This window comes from Diplotaxodon limnothrissa, linkage group LG14 (assembly GCF_057381915.1).
Source record: "Diplotaxodon limnothrissa isolate DT_005_m linkage group LG14, D_limnothrissa_male_GT1.1, whole genome shotgun sequence".
Lineage (NCBI taxonomy): Eukaryota > Metazoa > Chordata > Actinopteri > Cichliformes > Cichlidae > Diplotaxodon > Diplotaxodon limnothrissa.
The window spans coordinates 1,264,531-1,279,561 of record NC_140609.1 but is presented as its reverse complement, the minus strand read 5'-3'; the positions used below and the strand labels follow the sequence as shown (position 1 = coordinate 1,279,561).

At 43.6% G+C, this 15,031-nt stretch overlaps 1 protein-coding gene across 1 annotated transcript in view; it reads left to right on the top strand.

Moving 5' to 3' along the window:
- The window catches only part of LOC146618188 (sorting nexin-19-like), a 52,235-nt gene extending 48,359 nt beyond the window's left edge, over positions 1–3,876 (top strand). The window contains exon 14 of the mRNA XM_085371385.1: positions 63–3,876. Within this exon, the coding sequence (XP_085227511.1) occupies positions 63–186 (124 nt within the window). The 3' untranslated portion in view covers positions 187–3,876. The remainder of the gene's footprint in view (positions 1–62) is intronic.
- Positions 3,877–15,031: the final 11,155 nt, after the last annotated feature.

Genomic DNA, 15,031 nt, shown 5'->3' with positions numbered 1-15,031 from the left:
AACACTCTAACAGGTTGGTGACGCAGGCTGTTTCATGTCATGTTGGTGCTGTGTTCCCTCAGACACCTGGTGTACTGCATATTTGATCTGCTGCTGGAGTTCCTGGTTCCTGAAATACCTGAAGAAAACTTCCAAAGAAGCCTGCTGCAAACGCTCTGCAAGAACCCAGAGAAGCTACTGGCCTGAGGAGACGCATGTAAACCCACCTTCCATCATCTTAGCTCGTCTCATCTACAACTCCCAGCAGTGTGAGGCTGATATCATGTTCTGCACTGAGAGTGAGGGGCTGATTTTGGTCACCCTGACTCCGGTCCACTGAGATCTGTGTCTAATTATGTGTTGATGTAGTGACATACGATACGATGTTCTTGAACATGGTGTCCTGGACACACACTACATTTGAAACAGATGTGATTACATGAGAACACCTGGTGTGTGTTCAGATCTAAAGATGTGGTAAAGCCTCCTGCGATATCCACTTCCAGCCTCTTCCTGTCTGCTAAACACCCCAGATTTCATTAAACTCCCTTCAGATGGTCTTCACACCCTGCCCTTGTTCCCCTCCACGGTCTTTTGGTAGAAAAGCTTAAGAAGCAGGATTGCTTCGTCCTTTTCCACTTGAGTCTCACAGCGCTCTCAGAGTCGCTGTATCAGCTCGTTTCTGACTCATCCTTCAGTATCGCTCCGGATCTGTGCAGAGCCACACATGTGATTGTTACGTTACACATCTGGATACAATCTAACCTCTGAGTGAGGTGAAGGGTTGGACAGATGATGTTTTACGTCACAGTCCTTTAACAGTCGATGCCTGCATAACATAAGAGGAGTCGGCACAAAGACGGAAGGAAGAAATGAAGGATGTAGGAAGTGTCTTGGCCTAGATCCATTTTAATGTCTTGCTTCAGTCTTTGCTTAATTGCAGAGCTTGAATTACTAATTAACAAGTTTTCCTAAAGAGTTGATACAATATTTCATTACTCACCTTTTCCTTTGATCTACGTACGCTGATGACTGATGAGTTACCGCTGCACTGAGGCAACAGGTCTGCACTTGTTCCCAGCCTGTCAGCATAAACAGAACAAGCTGTTTGCTGGGTCCATCGTACTGCTGACAGTTGATTTTCCAAAAGCAGAAGGTCAGTAAACACTGACCGCTGTGTATTTAAGGTCATTCATTCTCTGGATGAGGATGTGCCAGCTGGTAGATCCCGTCTTTATGTGTAGGGTGTCCAACGTTGCTACACAGGGTTGAGGGTTGTCCAAAGTTTAATGTCACCTCGGTGTCTGGTGAGCATCCTCGCTGTGACTCCTTTATGTACCGTCACACTGAGCTATTTCACAAACTGTGCACACGTAGGTTTCCTTCTTTGTAACGACAAACTCTTCAGCTGTGATCAGCCAGCAGGTGTACGCTCCTCAGGTTGGCTTTAAAGACGTAAATGGTGTTTTGCTTTGTTCATCCTGATCACAACTTAAAACGTAATAAGTGTGCAGTGTCCTGTTTTTGTAGTAAGTTGTGTCTGGTTTCAAAACGTCCACATCCACCAAAACTGCAGTCTGAGCAGGTTTAAAGTGTAGATACAGTTCATTATACTCCCTGGAGGTGTAACCGTGTTTAGCAATGTTCATCAAATAACCTGCAGCAGCTCATCGTGCCTCTCACATCAGCTGGTTTCCATCCATAGTGACACAAGTTCTTTGAGAAGATCAGTGAATAAATGCTGTTTACTGCCATCATCTGTCACACAGATGATGGACCTGTGGAGGTTTCCTGTGCTGTCTGACTGCAGGTCCAAGTTCTCCAGGCTGTGCTGTCAGAAGCAAGTGATGACACAGCTGATTGCACCTCTCAAAGCTCAAACAGAAAGTTGCAGCTCGGTCATCGTCCACACAGATGCAGCTAGTTTCGTCTGTCGTGGAACAAAAGTGATTCTTTGCACTTTGCTGTGTTTTCTGTGGAATGGGGCTGAATCAGTTACAGCGACTAAAAACCAAACTGATCAACGGCAACAGGAAACCCAACTAATGTTGTGCAGCTCCCCTCCCACCACCGGAACAGCTGTGACTCATCAGGGATGTGGGAACTGGACCCGTGGGGGTTTCCTGTGGTGCCTGTGTGCAGGTATTTGGTGCTGTGGGTGCAGATGTTCAGTCAGATCTGTGAAAGGTTGGAAGCTCGGCTCCGTGTTTAGTGTTGTCCTGCTGACAGTGCTTTTGCCATTATAGATTAGCTGCTCTACATAATACCCATATGGATGCTGGGAGCCTACAGAACAGCGCACTGTACAAACATCATCAGTTTATAGACTTCAGCAAGTTTCATTTTTAATTTTCAGGGACTTTCTATTGTGCACTCTGAAAATGTTCATAAAGACGCTTCTTGAGCTAGTATATATGACCATGAAGTGATGCTGGTAACCCTCCCCTGAGAGCTGCAGCACATGGTCTGCAGTCACTTTGAACGTATTGTTGAACGTTCTGGCGCCTTTAACGGGCAGCCTTAGCGTCTCACGATCACATAGAAAATGTTAGTTTCTCAGCGCGTCCTTATGAGCAATGTTACGGCGCTTCATTTGTTATTAGCGTCCCGTCTTATGTTGAGCACATCAAATGTGACTGAATCTGCACATTCGCCCTGTTACAAACTGAGATGTTGTGTTTTGCACTCATGTCCTTGTATCAGTCTTGTCTTAACTTCCTGTCTTTCCTTTCTATGATATTAGTGTGTCACTATTATTTATCTGTGCCCATAAAATCGAGACAGATGTGCCAGCGACGGAGACGACAGGCCTCTGCTCTCAAGTGCTTTTATGTCTCTGTGCTGCCTTACAGTGTGACTGCAGTGGACCCGTGCCTCAGCACAGCCCCCCGTGCTGAAACACTTTACAGTGTCAGACTCTGACTGCTGTGAAGGATGGACAGCATATTATCTTCCTGCTGTTGCTGCAACCGTGACAAAACTGATCGTAATTACAGACTCTTCTTTCTCGTTGTATATGCTTTATCATGTTTTATTATGATTTTACTAAACCAATATGTCCAATCAAAACAAGCTCAAATAACATTAGATGTTAGCATGTTAGCCATTTGTAGGTAGTTAGCAGCTATTAGTGGTGTAACGTTTACAGCAGCTGGTCCAGCGCAAGAAAAGCGTTTCTCTAAGAATGAAGACGTGCTGTTCTACGTGGCAGTGATGGTAGAATATCTGACATTAAACTGAGTACATGTGCAGAGACGTCCTGATGTCTGCCAGCTACAGTGTTCCTCTAACCCCTGTAAGCTCTCAGCCATTCACAGAAAGCATTCTCTCAAAGCTTACTGCCAGTTTTCTCAAACAAATGACTACACGCTGTGGGCTTTACAGACATGATGGTAAATGAGACATTTTTCCCAATAATGAAAGGGTTAGGAAACAGGAAGGTCCTAATATGGTCATCTGTGAGCACAGCAGCCAAATTCCCTGCTGTTCAGAGCTTCAGTTCCTGAGGGAAGGTCGGTTTGAAAGGTTTGTTTCATGCAGATGATCTGTGCTGTACCGAGGCCCAGTATGAGCTAAATATGGCTTATTTTAAACTGTGAATCATGCAAAGCTACGCTAATGGAGTCTGAGAAATACAACATGAAGCTGGAAACAAATAGGCCTGCTTTACTCAGTAGTAGATGTGAGACATCATCTTTGTATTGCGTTAATGCCAACATATACAGCAAAGAGCCACATTTTTGTAAACCGCAGACACTAATGCGTTATGTTCACCTGTGTGACTGCTCGGTTCCCCTCCTCGCTGTTTGTTGCCCGTCTGCACCAAAACTTGTGACCGTGTGCTTGTGCTGTCTTTGTAAACCTTCACATTTAAAACAACAATAAACTGACTGATTCTGAGCTGTTAAATCTGCGACTGTTGTTCACACTCATTATTTTCTTGGACCCAGGTGGAGGTGACGCTTTTTACAACAGACCTGTGAGCGTCGTCTTTTATGAGATTTTCTATTACAATAGACGTTAACTGTCTCCCCAGAATTCTGCCTGCAGTTAAATATGTTTTCCATAGTGTCTTTATCCCCCCTGTTGTGGCCATTTTACTTTCTCTGTCCTGTAAGCACCCCGGTGATTTCTAATAGCCCACAGTAAAGATCATAGATGATTCTTTTAAATCGGATTACTTTCAGTTAAATCTAATATTTCACTGCTCTTCTGTCCTCATGCAGTCGCTGTCACACAGTCCCCAATCAACATCCACTTGGAGAAGTGAAAACTTTCCATTATTCCCAGCATTTCTAGGAATTCTGCATTTGATTAAAGGTTTAACCTGAGAGCACATCCTTGGCAGATGTTCTGTGGAACGCCTAAGCAAACATCCCCTAAAACACTGGGAATAATAAAGTGTTTCATCATGCTTCCATGGAAACCAGTGATAATACAGTTTCAGACTGGAATGAGCTGCTTTGAAAACACGTGACATCAGCCACATAAAGGTGAAGGGGCCTTGGACTGGAATTTGTGACGGCTGATGCCAAATGTTCCGGTTCAGTCGTGTCGTTATGCGGTCTGTATCAGTGTGGTAGAAGCTTCTCTGAACAGTCAGAGGAGCAGGGCGTTAATAACACACGACTGTACCACGTGAGCACACGGGGGGAACCCGGACACGTGAAGCTTTAACACGCCGACCAGAGCAAACGTACCATCGTCATTTCTGTCACGCAGGCCGATTCAGATACTTCTTTCCGTGCAGGTTCTGAAAGCAGCAGGTTGTAATTGGTCGAGTGTTTGCGTCCCTCATGAATATGATTTGAAATTCTTTCTTTAATCAATGAAACGATTATCAAGATGAGTCCAAAGTGGTTCTGTGTTATTTTTACACATTGTTGGTTGTAAGACAGAAAATCCTCCCACTGAACTTTGACCAACCGGATATTTGGAGCTTTTTATTTATTACTGACATTTACTGATGTTTGCATCTAACCGAGCAGCTTTTACCCAGACCGGCTAAAGCTGACGAAACAAAGTGCAGGATAGTGTGATGTAAATGCACCACAGATATAAAATGTCCAGGACAGAAATAGCTCTGCTGCACTGATGGACGTTATCGCCTCCTCTGATCGTACCACACGATCAAACATTAAACGCTCATAGTTTCGATAACCGAGTCCCAAAGAGCGCAGCCGTGCCAGTAACAGCCTCCGTTCCTGGAAGTCTATTCAGGGAGCTTCTCAGAGGTCTGTGGGGGCGGGGGACCCGCAGAGGAAGACTGACCTCTATTAGGTTTGATTTCTTAAAATAGTTTCAGGCGATTTTATGGCAGAACAGTTAATCTTGTGTCAGTGTCGTGCAACACTAAAACATTAACTGAAATCTACTACGGTAAGTTTGGCAGAACAGCAAAGCGGCCTTTAAATTAATTCCCCCCAAATTCCATGAATTTTCCTAACTGGTCATCCAACACAAGCAGTCCAAGACAAATCCGACACACCGTGCGAGAGTCGTTCCCTGGATCACAGAAGGACTCATGAACATAAACAGGAGATTTCATGATTTTTCTTTTCAATTTGACATCATCTCACAACCCTTCGCCTCTAATGTTTATGGAAAACTAAAGATTGTAATGCAAATCTCGTCATATTTGATGCAATATTAACAAAAACACTAAAATCATTGCAGAACTTCTGTGGCAGAGGTAACTTTGTAGAGTGTCCACTTACAGAGACACACTCGCATCCAAATCCATGTCTGGAATTCCCAACCAGAGAGGAATCAGCGGGTTTGACCCCTTGTTGCTGTGAGCCGCCGTGCTGCCTTCTTCCAAACGCTCTTAATTAAAGCGCGGCCTGGTGCGGTGGGGGGATGGGTGGGCAGATTAGCGCCGTTTTAGGAGTAAAGTTGCGCTCGCTCACAGCAGCGCTGACGCTATATGTGACCCTGCACAGGGTTTTGGTAGAGGCCGTCGCACCCACATGACCAGACCACCTCGCAGAGTCTCTGTAGCAACTGCAGCCCCGGACGCTGGAGGAGGCTGCAGGTTTGGAGCCGGTCGCAGGTTTCCATGACTACAGCCCATCCCAGCTTTACTGCAAATTAATAACCTTCAGGCCAGTTCTGCAAAAAACAACTCAAGACTTGTGTGTGTTAGCACTACTGCTGATATGTGGCGGTAAATGTAAAAAAAAGAAAAGGATTAAAGTGAAGCGTCTACAAATAGCCGACAGCTAAATAAATCTACGGAAAAGAAATATCAGCTGGGCTCCGTCCAAGTTTCCATCCAGCACGGAGCACCGAGACGGTCTCGATCAGCAGCTCTCTGATGCAGCTCTGCTGAAGCCTGTGTCAGTTTTGCTGAAACCATTTTATTAATGAAAGCTCAGCATGTAAACACAATGTGAGGTCAACAATGAGCCTGTTTGCACTTTGACATTTTGTACTGTAGCTGAGGAGGTGAAGCAGGCTGCGTGGGAAGATTCCTATCCCTGCAGCGTCCTTCAAGCACACAATAAAGAGCTGTGTGTGTGTGTGTGTGTGTGTCTGTGTGTGTGAACAGGTGACTGCAGCTCTTGGTGCTGCAGTCACAAAACGACCACACGGTGAACTCGGAGCCTTGATCAGGCTGCTCATTAACATCAATGGGTGCAACTATTCAAAGTTTCCCTTTGCAGAATCTTACAAACATGTATGCATTTGTTCACCTCGATGCACCGTGTGAATCCCGCATGTCTAACATACATGAGACATGCAAACTAGTTTAAACCGGCTCGTCGATTGAAGGTTCCCGGGCTCTGCCCTTTGGAGCCTCACTAAAACATAAAGACATTCAAACTGTTTGTTAGATTTTACTTCCTGACACTTCCTGTAACAACGTGCAGCCGTGTGCACAACATAACGCCAAAAAAACAACATCCCATCGTGTCTAAGAAGACGAAGGCATCATTATATGAAGATCATGGACCATTTTTGGCTGCTCCAATAAAAAGGTGACACTTACACTCAGAGCGCTCTGGAAGAACACTGAGATATCAGCTGCGCTGTGATAAAGATGTGTCTTGTGTACAGGATGAAACAAAGGCGAATGTTTAAATAGCAACATTAAAAGTGTCCATCTTGTCCAAAACCCAAAGTTAAATCTGCCGTGTCATTATTGCCCCCCACCCACACACACCCCCACCCACCTGGCAGCATGCGTCCAGCTGCTGTTGTTTTGGGCAGTAAATGAGTTTAAAGTCTTGCTTCTCTGCTGATTTACATGAAAACCACATGTTCTTCATCTTCAGCAGGTTACGCAATCTGCTCTCATCAAACCTTCCACACACACACACACACACACACACACAGATACAGACATTCTTAAGTACTGTCTGACACTGTGGGCTCTTGTTGGGGGAGGCACTCCACCTTCTGCCTAACTCTTGTTTCCCTTTCTGTATTACATAATAGAATACACACACAGACACACACAGACACACACACACACGCACACACATGCATGCGTGGTTCAGCTGATTGCCCTTTAAAGGCTTCATTAGCTGTTATTTAAGATGTGGAACAGGGAGCCGTGTTTAAAAGCTCTGTGAGGTGTTTGGACTTCTTCCTGTTTTTGCATCGTGAAACGACTGAAGCAAAAATCACGTCTGGAACTGCCTACAAAGCCCACTTCAGTCCATTTCTTTTTAAAAATGAAAGCATTTTATGCACATTCGACAAAGGGCTCACAGAATCCCAACAGACGCACACACAGACACGTTTTTGTGTGGTTTTGCACTCGAGTTCTGCTGCTGTGCATGACAAATCAGGACTCTTGTAATGTGCAGACAGTTATTGTTGTTATCCTGAAACAATTTGCTCAGATGGAGCACTTTTAGTTTAATGCAACATAAAACTACACGTGTGGAATGATCACACCATTGCCCCCCAGTGGATCATAACGTAAGACTGCTTGTTGTTTTGCTGCCGTACAGTTTTTGAAGCACTTTGGAACACACTTCATTTGACAGCTTCAGTTTCCAGAAGTCATGGTTGGACATCAGGGCTAGAGAAGGAGGTGGAGGAAGTATGCAGCCTGAAGCAGGAAGGAAGTTGGCTGCATACTTATTTATGACAGGATTTAACTGGAACCCAACATCTTCATATCCAGTAAAATGCTTTAAAACTGAACATAAAATATGATAAAATGAAATTAATATAAAAATATTTGGAGTCATATTCACCTGCACACACTTCCCTGGCTGACTGCTCTCACGGCGTCACATCATGTCTTCACAGCAAACCTGCTGGATGGCACCAGCTGATTGGACGAATGTGTAAGACACATGTAATACCTCTAGATGGCGACATAAGCAAACTGATGCTGTAAGCTCCATTCATGGAGGTGGCCGCAGGGAGGCGCTGTATGATAAAATGAGAGTAATTCACCTGTTACAGTCACGAGCCTACAGTCAGCTGAGACATCCACATGCACTTTAGTTAGAGCGGTAACAGCTGGTTAAAGCTGGTTATTTGTACTGGTGATCACATTGTAAATATTATGATCAATTTATTCTTTTGCACAGCTGAAGTTACATGAGTTATTATGGCACGAGTAACACAACAAGGACAAAAACAGAGTGAAAACGAAGTGAGGGAGCTGTCCTCAGTCCTGCTGTTTCAGCCTTTAAAGGGGAACTCATTTGGACTCGTTTGAGAGCAGCCTTGTGTAATGACAAAAAATTAACTTTAAAACAAGTCTGACAATCAGATAAAAGATGGTTTTTGATACCAACTATTTATTGCAACTTTCAACTTTGAGCAACGAATAGTAAATAAACTGGGACTGAACTTCTCTAGTCATGTGACTTCTCTTAATATCTTATATCTGTGCCCACAACCAGGTTAGAGGTGGTGCCTGAATGCTTGAGATGCCTCCACGAGGTTATTGAACGCCCATCCAGGGTTAGTGTTGGATTAATGTCCATCTGGGAGGTAAAGGTGGTAGAGCAGGTTTTCTACCAGTGGGAAGGTGGGTAGATCGACCTCACCTCCCCGAATCCATTGGTATTTATGTCTGAAGTGCACAGGCACAGATACACACTGTGTGAATGAGGCTTCTAGCAGTTCAGTTCTTTTTATAGAAATTTCTCCTGTTTGGAAAACCAAAATGGAAAGTCTTGAACTGGAATTCCATGAAATTATTCATAATTCATTTGAAATGTAATTTATGAAAATGTAATAAAGTACTGGCGTATTTGTCATGTGGCTAAAATATAATCCACAACGCTTGACAGCTTGGACTTAGAAGGCTCAGATCTAGTGCTTCGTCTGTCGCAGATCCCACCTCCTGTGACACAGCTGTTTATATACTACAGTATATTGATTAGTACAAGGATAATACATACTTTAATAAGATGCAACAGGGAGCTGCCCAAACGTAATCATCTAATGGTCGCTTCACGTAGTTTTTTAAAGCAACGGGTTTGTCTAAAGTTCTGGGAACTAATTCGATTCTACAGTGCAGTTGTATCTCGCTGTGTTAGTCAGCAGCTCGTACTCTGCAGGGTGGACATGTTTTGTTTGCAGACTTCATTGGAGCTGAAGTCTGACACAAACAGCTTGTTTTCATTCGTGATGGCAAAATCTACAGGAAATGTAACTGCAGACCTTTGAATCGATCCAGCGGGGTCTGTGAGGTACAGCCGTGCAGACTGTATCCGTACAGGGACGGAAACGCACTGCAGCGTTTCCCTATTTCTGAGAGAAGAGCAAGCAGCTGGGGGTGGGGAGAGTTAGCTCCCAGTACAGCCAGTTGTTAGCTGGTAACCAGCTCTGGGCCTCGCTGTTGCAATGCAGTCAAAACAAGCTCCACAGCTGCATTTGTAACCAGACCCCCCCCCCCACCACCACCACCACCACCCCCCACCACCCCCCACCACCTCTGTGTAATTGACTGGCACTATATTTGTTATTGTTTCACCACAGAGCTGTGTGGAGCCGGCGAGTCAGGAGGAATCAGCCAGACTTCTTCAAATGGTGAGTTTAACAGCGTGGCCTCGGCTGCTCATCAAGACTTTGTTACAGGCGGTGATGTCACGGTGAGGAAAAAGGCGGAGGAGCAGTGGCCTCCTGTTTGTGCGCCTCATTAGCTGAAATATGTTTGATTCATAGAAGAACATTTGTTTTGCAGTTTTTTTCTCACAAACTTGTGACAAGGATAAAAATCCTGTTCTGTGTGTGAGAGCGCAGCAGAGAAACATCCAGAAACACTACACCACTTAAAGAAACAAGTAACGATGAAGCCCATCTTCTCTCTCTGTAGCTGGGACTCTTTCCTTCAACTTATTTTGTTTCTGTGGTTTTAAGTAAAAATGTGTTAGAATGTGTTTTGTTGATTTTGTTGCTGTTTTATGCTTAATGACTGTCATCATGGTCAGCAGGTACTGGCTGCTGCCTGATACTGTTACAAATAGTTACAAAGTTACAAATCCTAGTTTGTCGTATCTTTTAAAAGTCCAAGTCTTTTTCTTGATAGTGTTCAAATATTATTAACTGCTATCTGTTGTCAGTCACTCAGCACAGGAAATATTCTGCACACCTACAAATTGCCCAAAGCGTTTGACCTGTTACAGGAAATCTGTGCATCATTCACTACAGTGAAGGTTCTACATGTACAAATGTTTCCTAAAGCATTTCAGCCATCACGTTTCATCTGTAGCTCGGCAGGTTTCTAATGTCCACTCAGTATAACTCAGTACGACAGCTTAGATGTACTTTATTGAGTCTAGTTTAGCAAACTTTGTAGTCCATAAAATCTGATTGGCTGAGAATTTTTGAAAAGACAGAAAAATTCTGTCTTGTATATACTTGTATATATAAACGTATACAAGTACTTTTATACACAAAGTACTTGTATAAAAATGGATGTGTTTTTGTGTCACGCCTCAAACACAGCACAGTCACAGGAATGCTGGTGTTCTCTGTAACTCTGAACTCAAACACTGACTCGCATTAATCTCTGGAAGCAACAAGTCACGCTTCTCCGTCTGGTGCTGTGATTTGGGTTTGGATCAGTACTTGTCTGACTGCACTGTGCCAAGTGTAAAGCTTGGTGGAGGGGGACGGTCTTGTTTTTCAGGAGTTAGCCTCGGCCCCTCAGTTTCCAGTGAAAAGAACTCTTCATGGTTCAGCATACCAAGACATTTTGGGTCATTTCATCCTCCAACTTTGTTAAAACTTGACTGCACACCAGTGCACAAAGCAAGGTCCACAAAGACATGGATGAGCGAGTTTGGTGTGTAAGAGCTTGACTGGCCTGCACAGTCCTGACCTCAACATGATGGAGCACCTGTGGGTTGAATTAGACTGCCAGCGAGGCCTTCTCATCCAGCATCAGTGTCTGACCTCACAATGCGATGGAAGAATGGTCACAGTTCCCATAAACACATTCCTGAGGTTGAAGCTGTTATAGCTGCAAAGGGTGGAACCCTGTGGACTAAGAGTGGGATGTCACTCAGGTTCACGTGCGTGTGAAGACTTTGGGCAACATAGTATCAGACACGTGTTTTTCCATCCATCTTCTTGAAAAAGTAACACCTTAATTGTTTTGGTAATAAGCTGACATCGGCACATATGTTTCTTTTTGTACTTATGTTGGTGTTCCTGTCAGGAGTAATGTGGCATCATCGAACAAAGTCAGTGGAACCAGGCTCACACCTGCACCCACAAAGTGAGAACACATGGGTGCTGCTGAAGTAATGGTGCCACGTGTTGATGCTGTCAGGCCAGTTTTCCTGACAGTCTGGTCTGCAGTTGCACTTGTGTCTGAAAAAAAAAAGATGAACAAAGCAGCTCACAGTGCAAAACGTTCTTTTTTACCTCATGTTTGTGAGCCAACGCAGGTCAACACAGGCGCTGCGCAGCCGCACAACCTCTGGGCCGACTCCGGAGAGACAGACGTCTCTTCCTGCAGGCTGTCCGTGCCTCACGGAGCTCGGATACGTGTTGGAGGAGGTTGAACCATGTTCACAGTTTTCCCTCATGGGCAGTGGACACGGTTTGGTCTGTGATTTTGACAGTTGCAATATTTCTTTTTCTGTGTGCCCAAGGAGTCAGAAGGTTCCTGCTTCTCCCCATGCCTGATTCTGACCTCATTACTAATTTAAATACACACTTTAATTGCTGCTTTGCAGTATTTTGATTAAGACAGATAAATACCTACCTTCTTACCTTTTTCTCCTTCATTCCTACTTTCTGTTTTAACAGCAAAGTTCGAAGTCTGAAAAGTTCCAGATGTTTGTAGAAAAAGTGCTTTAAGATAAATTAGAATTGAACCTTCTTGTAACAGCGAAGACTCATTTTCACAGGAGTCGTGTGACATTTTCTGAAACTCTGATGCAGTATTGTAGTGCATACTAACAGGTGTGACGTGTTCTAGAACGGTTTATCATTGACGTGTGTATTTACAGCTGGCTGGTATGCGGACTGACCTTTGACCTTGGCATTCTTAGCACCAAGCGCAGGCCAGCCTGTGTTTTCAGCTTCTGTAGACAAACGTGTAATCAAACAGGCACTAAAAGCAGCGCTTGTTTCTGTTAAAGTACAAGTGAACAGAAGATACAAACTCAAAGACTTTAAAACCATTAATCCTGATTTCAAATGAGCGTGTGTCTCAGTGTGTGTCTGTCACATGAACAGCAGTTTATAGTCTCCGCCCAGTGACGGCTATGACTCGTTTTTTAAAAAGGTTTTTAAAGCACAGCTTTCAGTGTAATACTAGAAGTTCATTACTGTCGGTTAAATGTTCCAGCAAAGCCTTGAGGTTCTTTTCAGTGTTAGTACAGGATATGAAGCCTTGCTGTTAGCATTGCACCATGGCCGTCGGAGCTAACTCGCCCATTTTCCTTGAAAACATGCAGGAGAAAAACAGAACAAGTAGAGCTAGCATCCACGAATGAAACAAACCGAATGCAAAGCAGGAAATAGCTTTAAACCTTTCTGAGGCTTTAGCTTCACATTCAGTATGATCATGTTCATATTCATTCAATTACATTTTATTTACACGTGCCAAATCACAATAACAGCTGCATCAAGTCACTTGATATTGTAAGGTAAGACAATAACACAGAGTAACAAAACGTGTTTCTCATGCACAAATGGAAGAAAGCAGTCCTGCATATGTGTTTAATATGTGCATAGAAGGGCATCCTGGTCAAAATGGCTCCTCACAGTGTTACTGGAGCCATCCAGAGTAAGCATCTGGTTAGATACCATGTTTCGAGGATTTTAAGCGCCGAGTACAATAACCTCAGTGTTTTCCAGTAATATCCGTTCATATTACTACAATATTGTTTTGAAATTGTTACCAGCCAACAGGAAAAAACCCAAAAACAAGAAGAAATAAAGTTGCTCTTAAGGACGTCTATCCCTCACTGATGCTCGCTGGGGAAAATTAAGATTTATAATACTTTAGACTCATTTACCATCCTTTACGATCAAGCTAATAATCCTTCAGTTTGAGTTGATTTTGTATTTACGGAGCTCGTGAACATAACGTTCTTCAGGTAGGCCTGCAGCATGTCCCACTAAGGATCATCAATAGGATTAAGAAGCCAATAAAATCATTGTTTTGACGCACAATGGACCTCAAGTCGTTTGTCTCTCACCTCAAAATACGAATCAGGACACTTCTCACTTTTCAAATAGAAATGAGAGATGTCCGCCATACGGATTTCTCTCCAGGATCAGTAAAGTTATTCTTGTTTTTATTTGTAGTGTTGAAGGAATATCTCGCTTAACCCTAAAACCTGTGTTGTAGTGCAGACGCCCCTAAATGGACTTCAGTATCGTTGAGGCGTCACTGCTGCTCTGTCATTTAAGTCTTGCTCCAGACTAGCCAGCATGGGCGCGGTGGCCGTGGTGTTACAGCTAACTGGCGTGTATCCAGCCCTTCGTACAAACTTTTATCATTTTCCTGCTATTTCAGGGTCAAATCAACTGGTGTTCAATGATGGGAAGCAAGTTTGAACCCCAGAGACTTTTAAACCGTTGTTCTCTGTTTTAAACTGCCCACTATCATCTATTTTACAGCCTGTGTTCACTGACAGCTTTGACTCATTTTTCAACACAACACTGGATTTTTAAAGGTTACTTTTTACATACAACTGCAAATGGTTTGCTGTATATTTAACGTGTTTCAGGTTTAGACGTCTGTTCAAAGGGGACCGAGTCTGAATCAGTGCCCTCGGTATTCGTAGCTCCACGTGTGGATTAAACGGCCTTTGGTCTAACTGCTTATAAACCCCATTTTTCCTTAATTAACCAAGCTGTGAAAGTGGACACAGTGGTGATGTGCTGGACTGAAAGCCTTGATGTCAGCGGTGTCTAACCTCCACATTAGTGTTGAGTCTAAAACCTACTTCGTGCAACAACAAGAGCTTAAAGTGACAACGTTTATGTTAAAATAAGTTATAATACTTATTTTACAATCTTGGAAGCATCACAGCCATGGCTGGCTTTGATATTTCTGCCCAACGATGGCCGACATGGCAGCTGATCCCATGACTTCGGTTTATTAGCACCTTTAACCATCTGAGCCAAACAAATTAGTTTGATCTTTACAACCATTTTCCCAATAAGTAAACTAGATCTGGTACAGACAACTGACGCATGATGGACCGTTTAAATAGTCTCATTCTTGTTGATCCATTTGTACATTTGTCACTATGACCTCAGTTAAAGTTGAAGCTTTGTTCATCTCTGGCCAGTATAACAACTGATCCCATGACCTTTACATCATTAGCACCAGATTCTAACCAGCTGAGCTAACAGACCCGAATTAAACAGTTTGATCCATAATTCAAAGGACTGTTGCTCTTTGGGTTGGACCAAAATCTCAGGCGTTATCAGCACAACAGGCTCAGCTGGTTTTAAAGAGCAAATTTGTTCCATTTTTAAGCAAAGACGCATCTCAGTGTTTGTATGCAGCATACAGACTCCATGATGCTGTTTGCAGCCTGCATCTAGTGACACATCTCAGTCGCTCTTCTGCTGAAAAGTGGGATTGCAGCATTAGCTACAGACG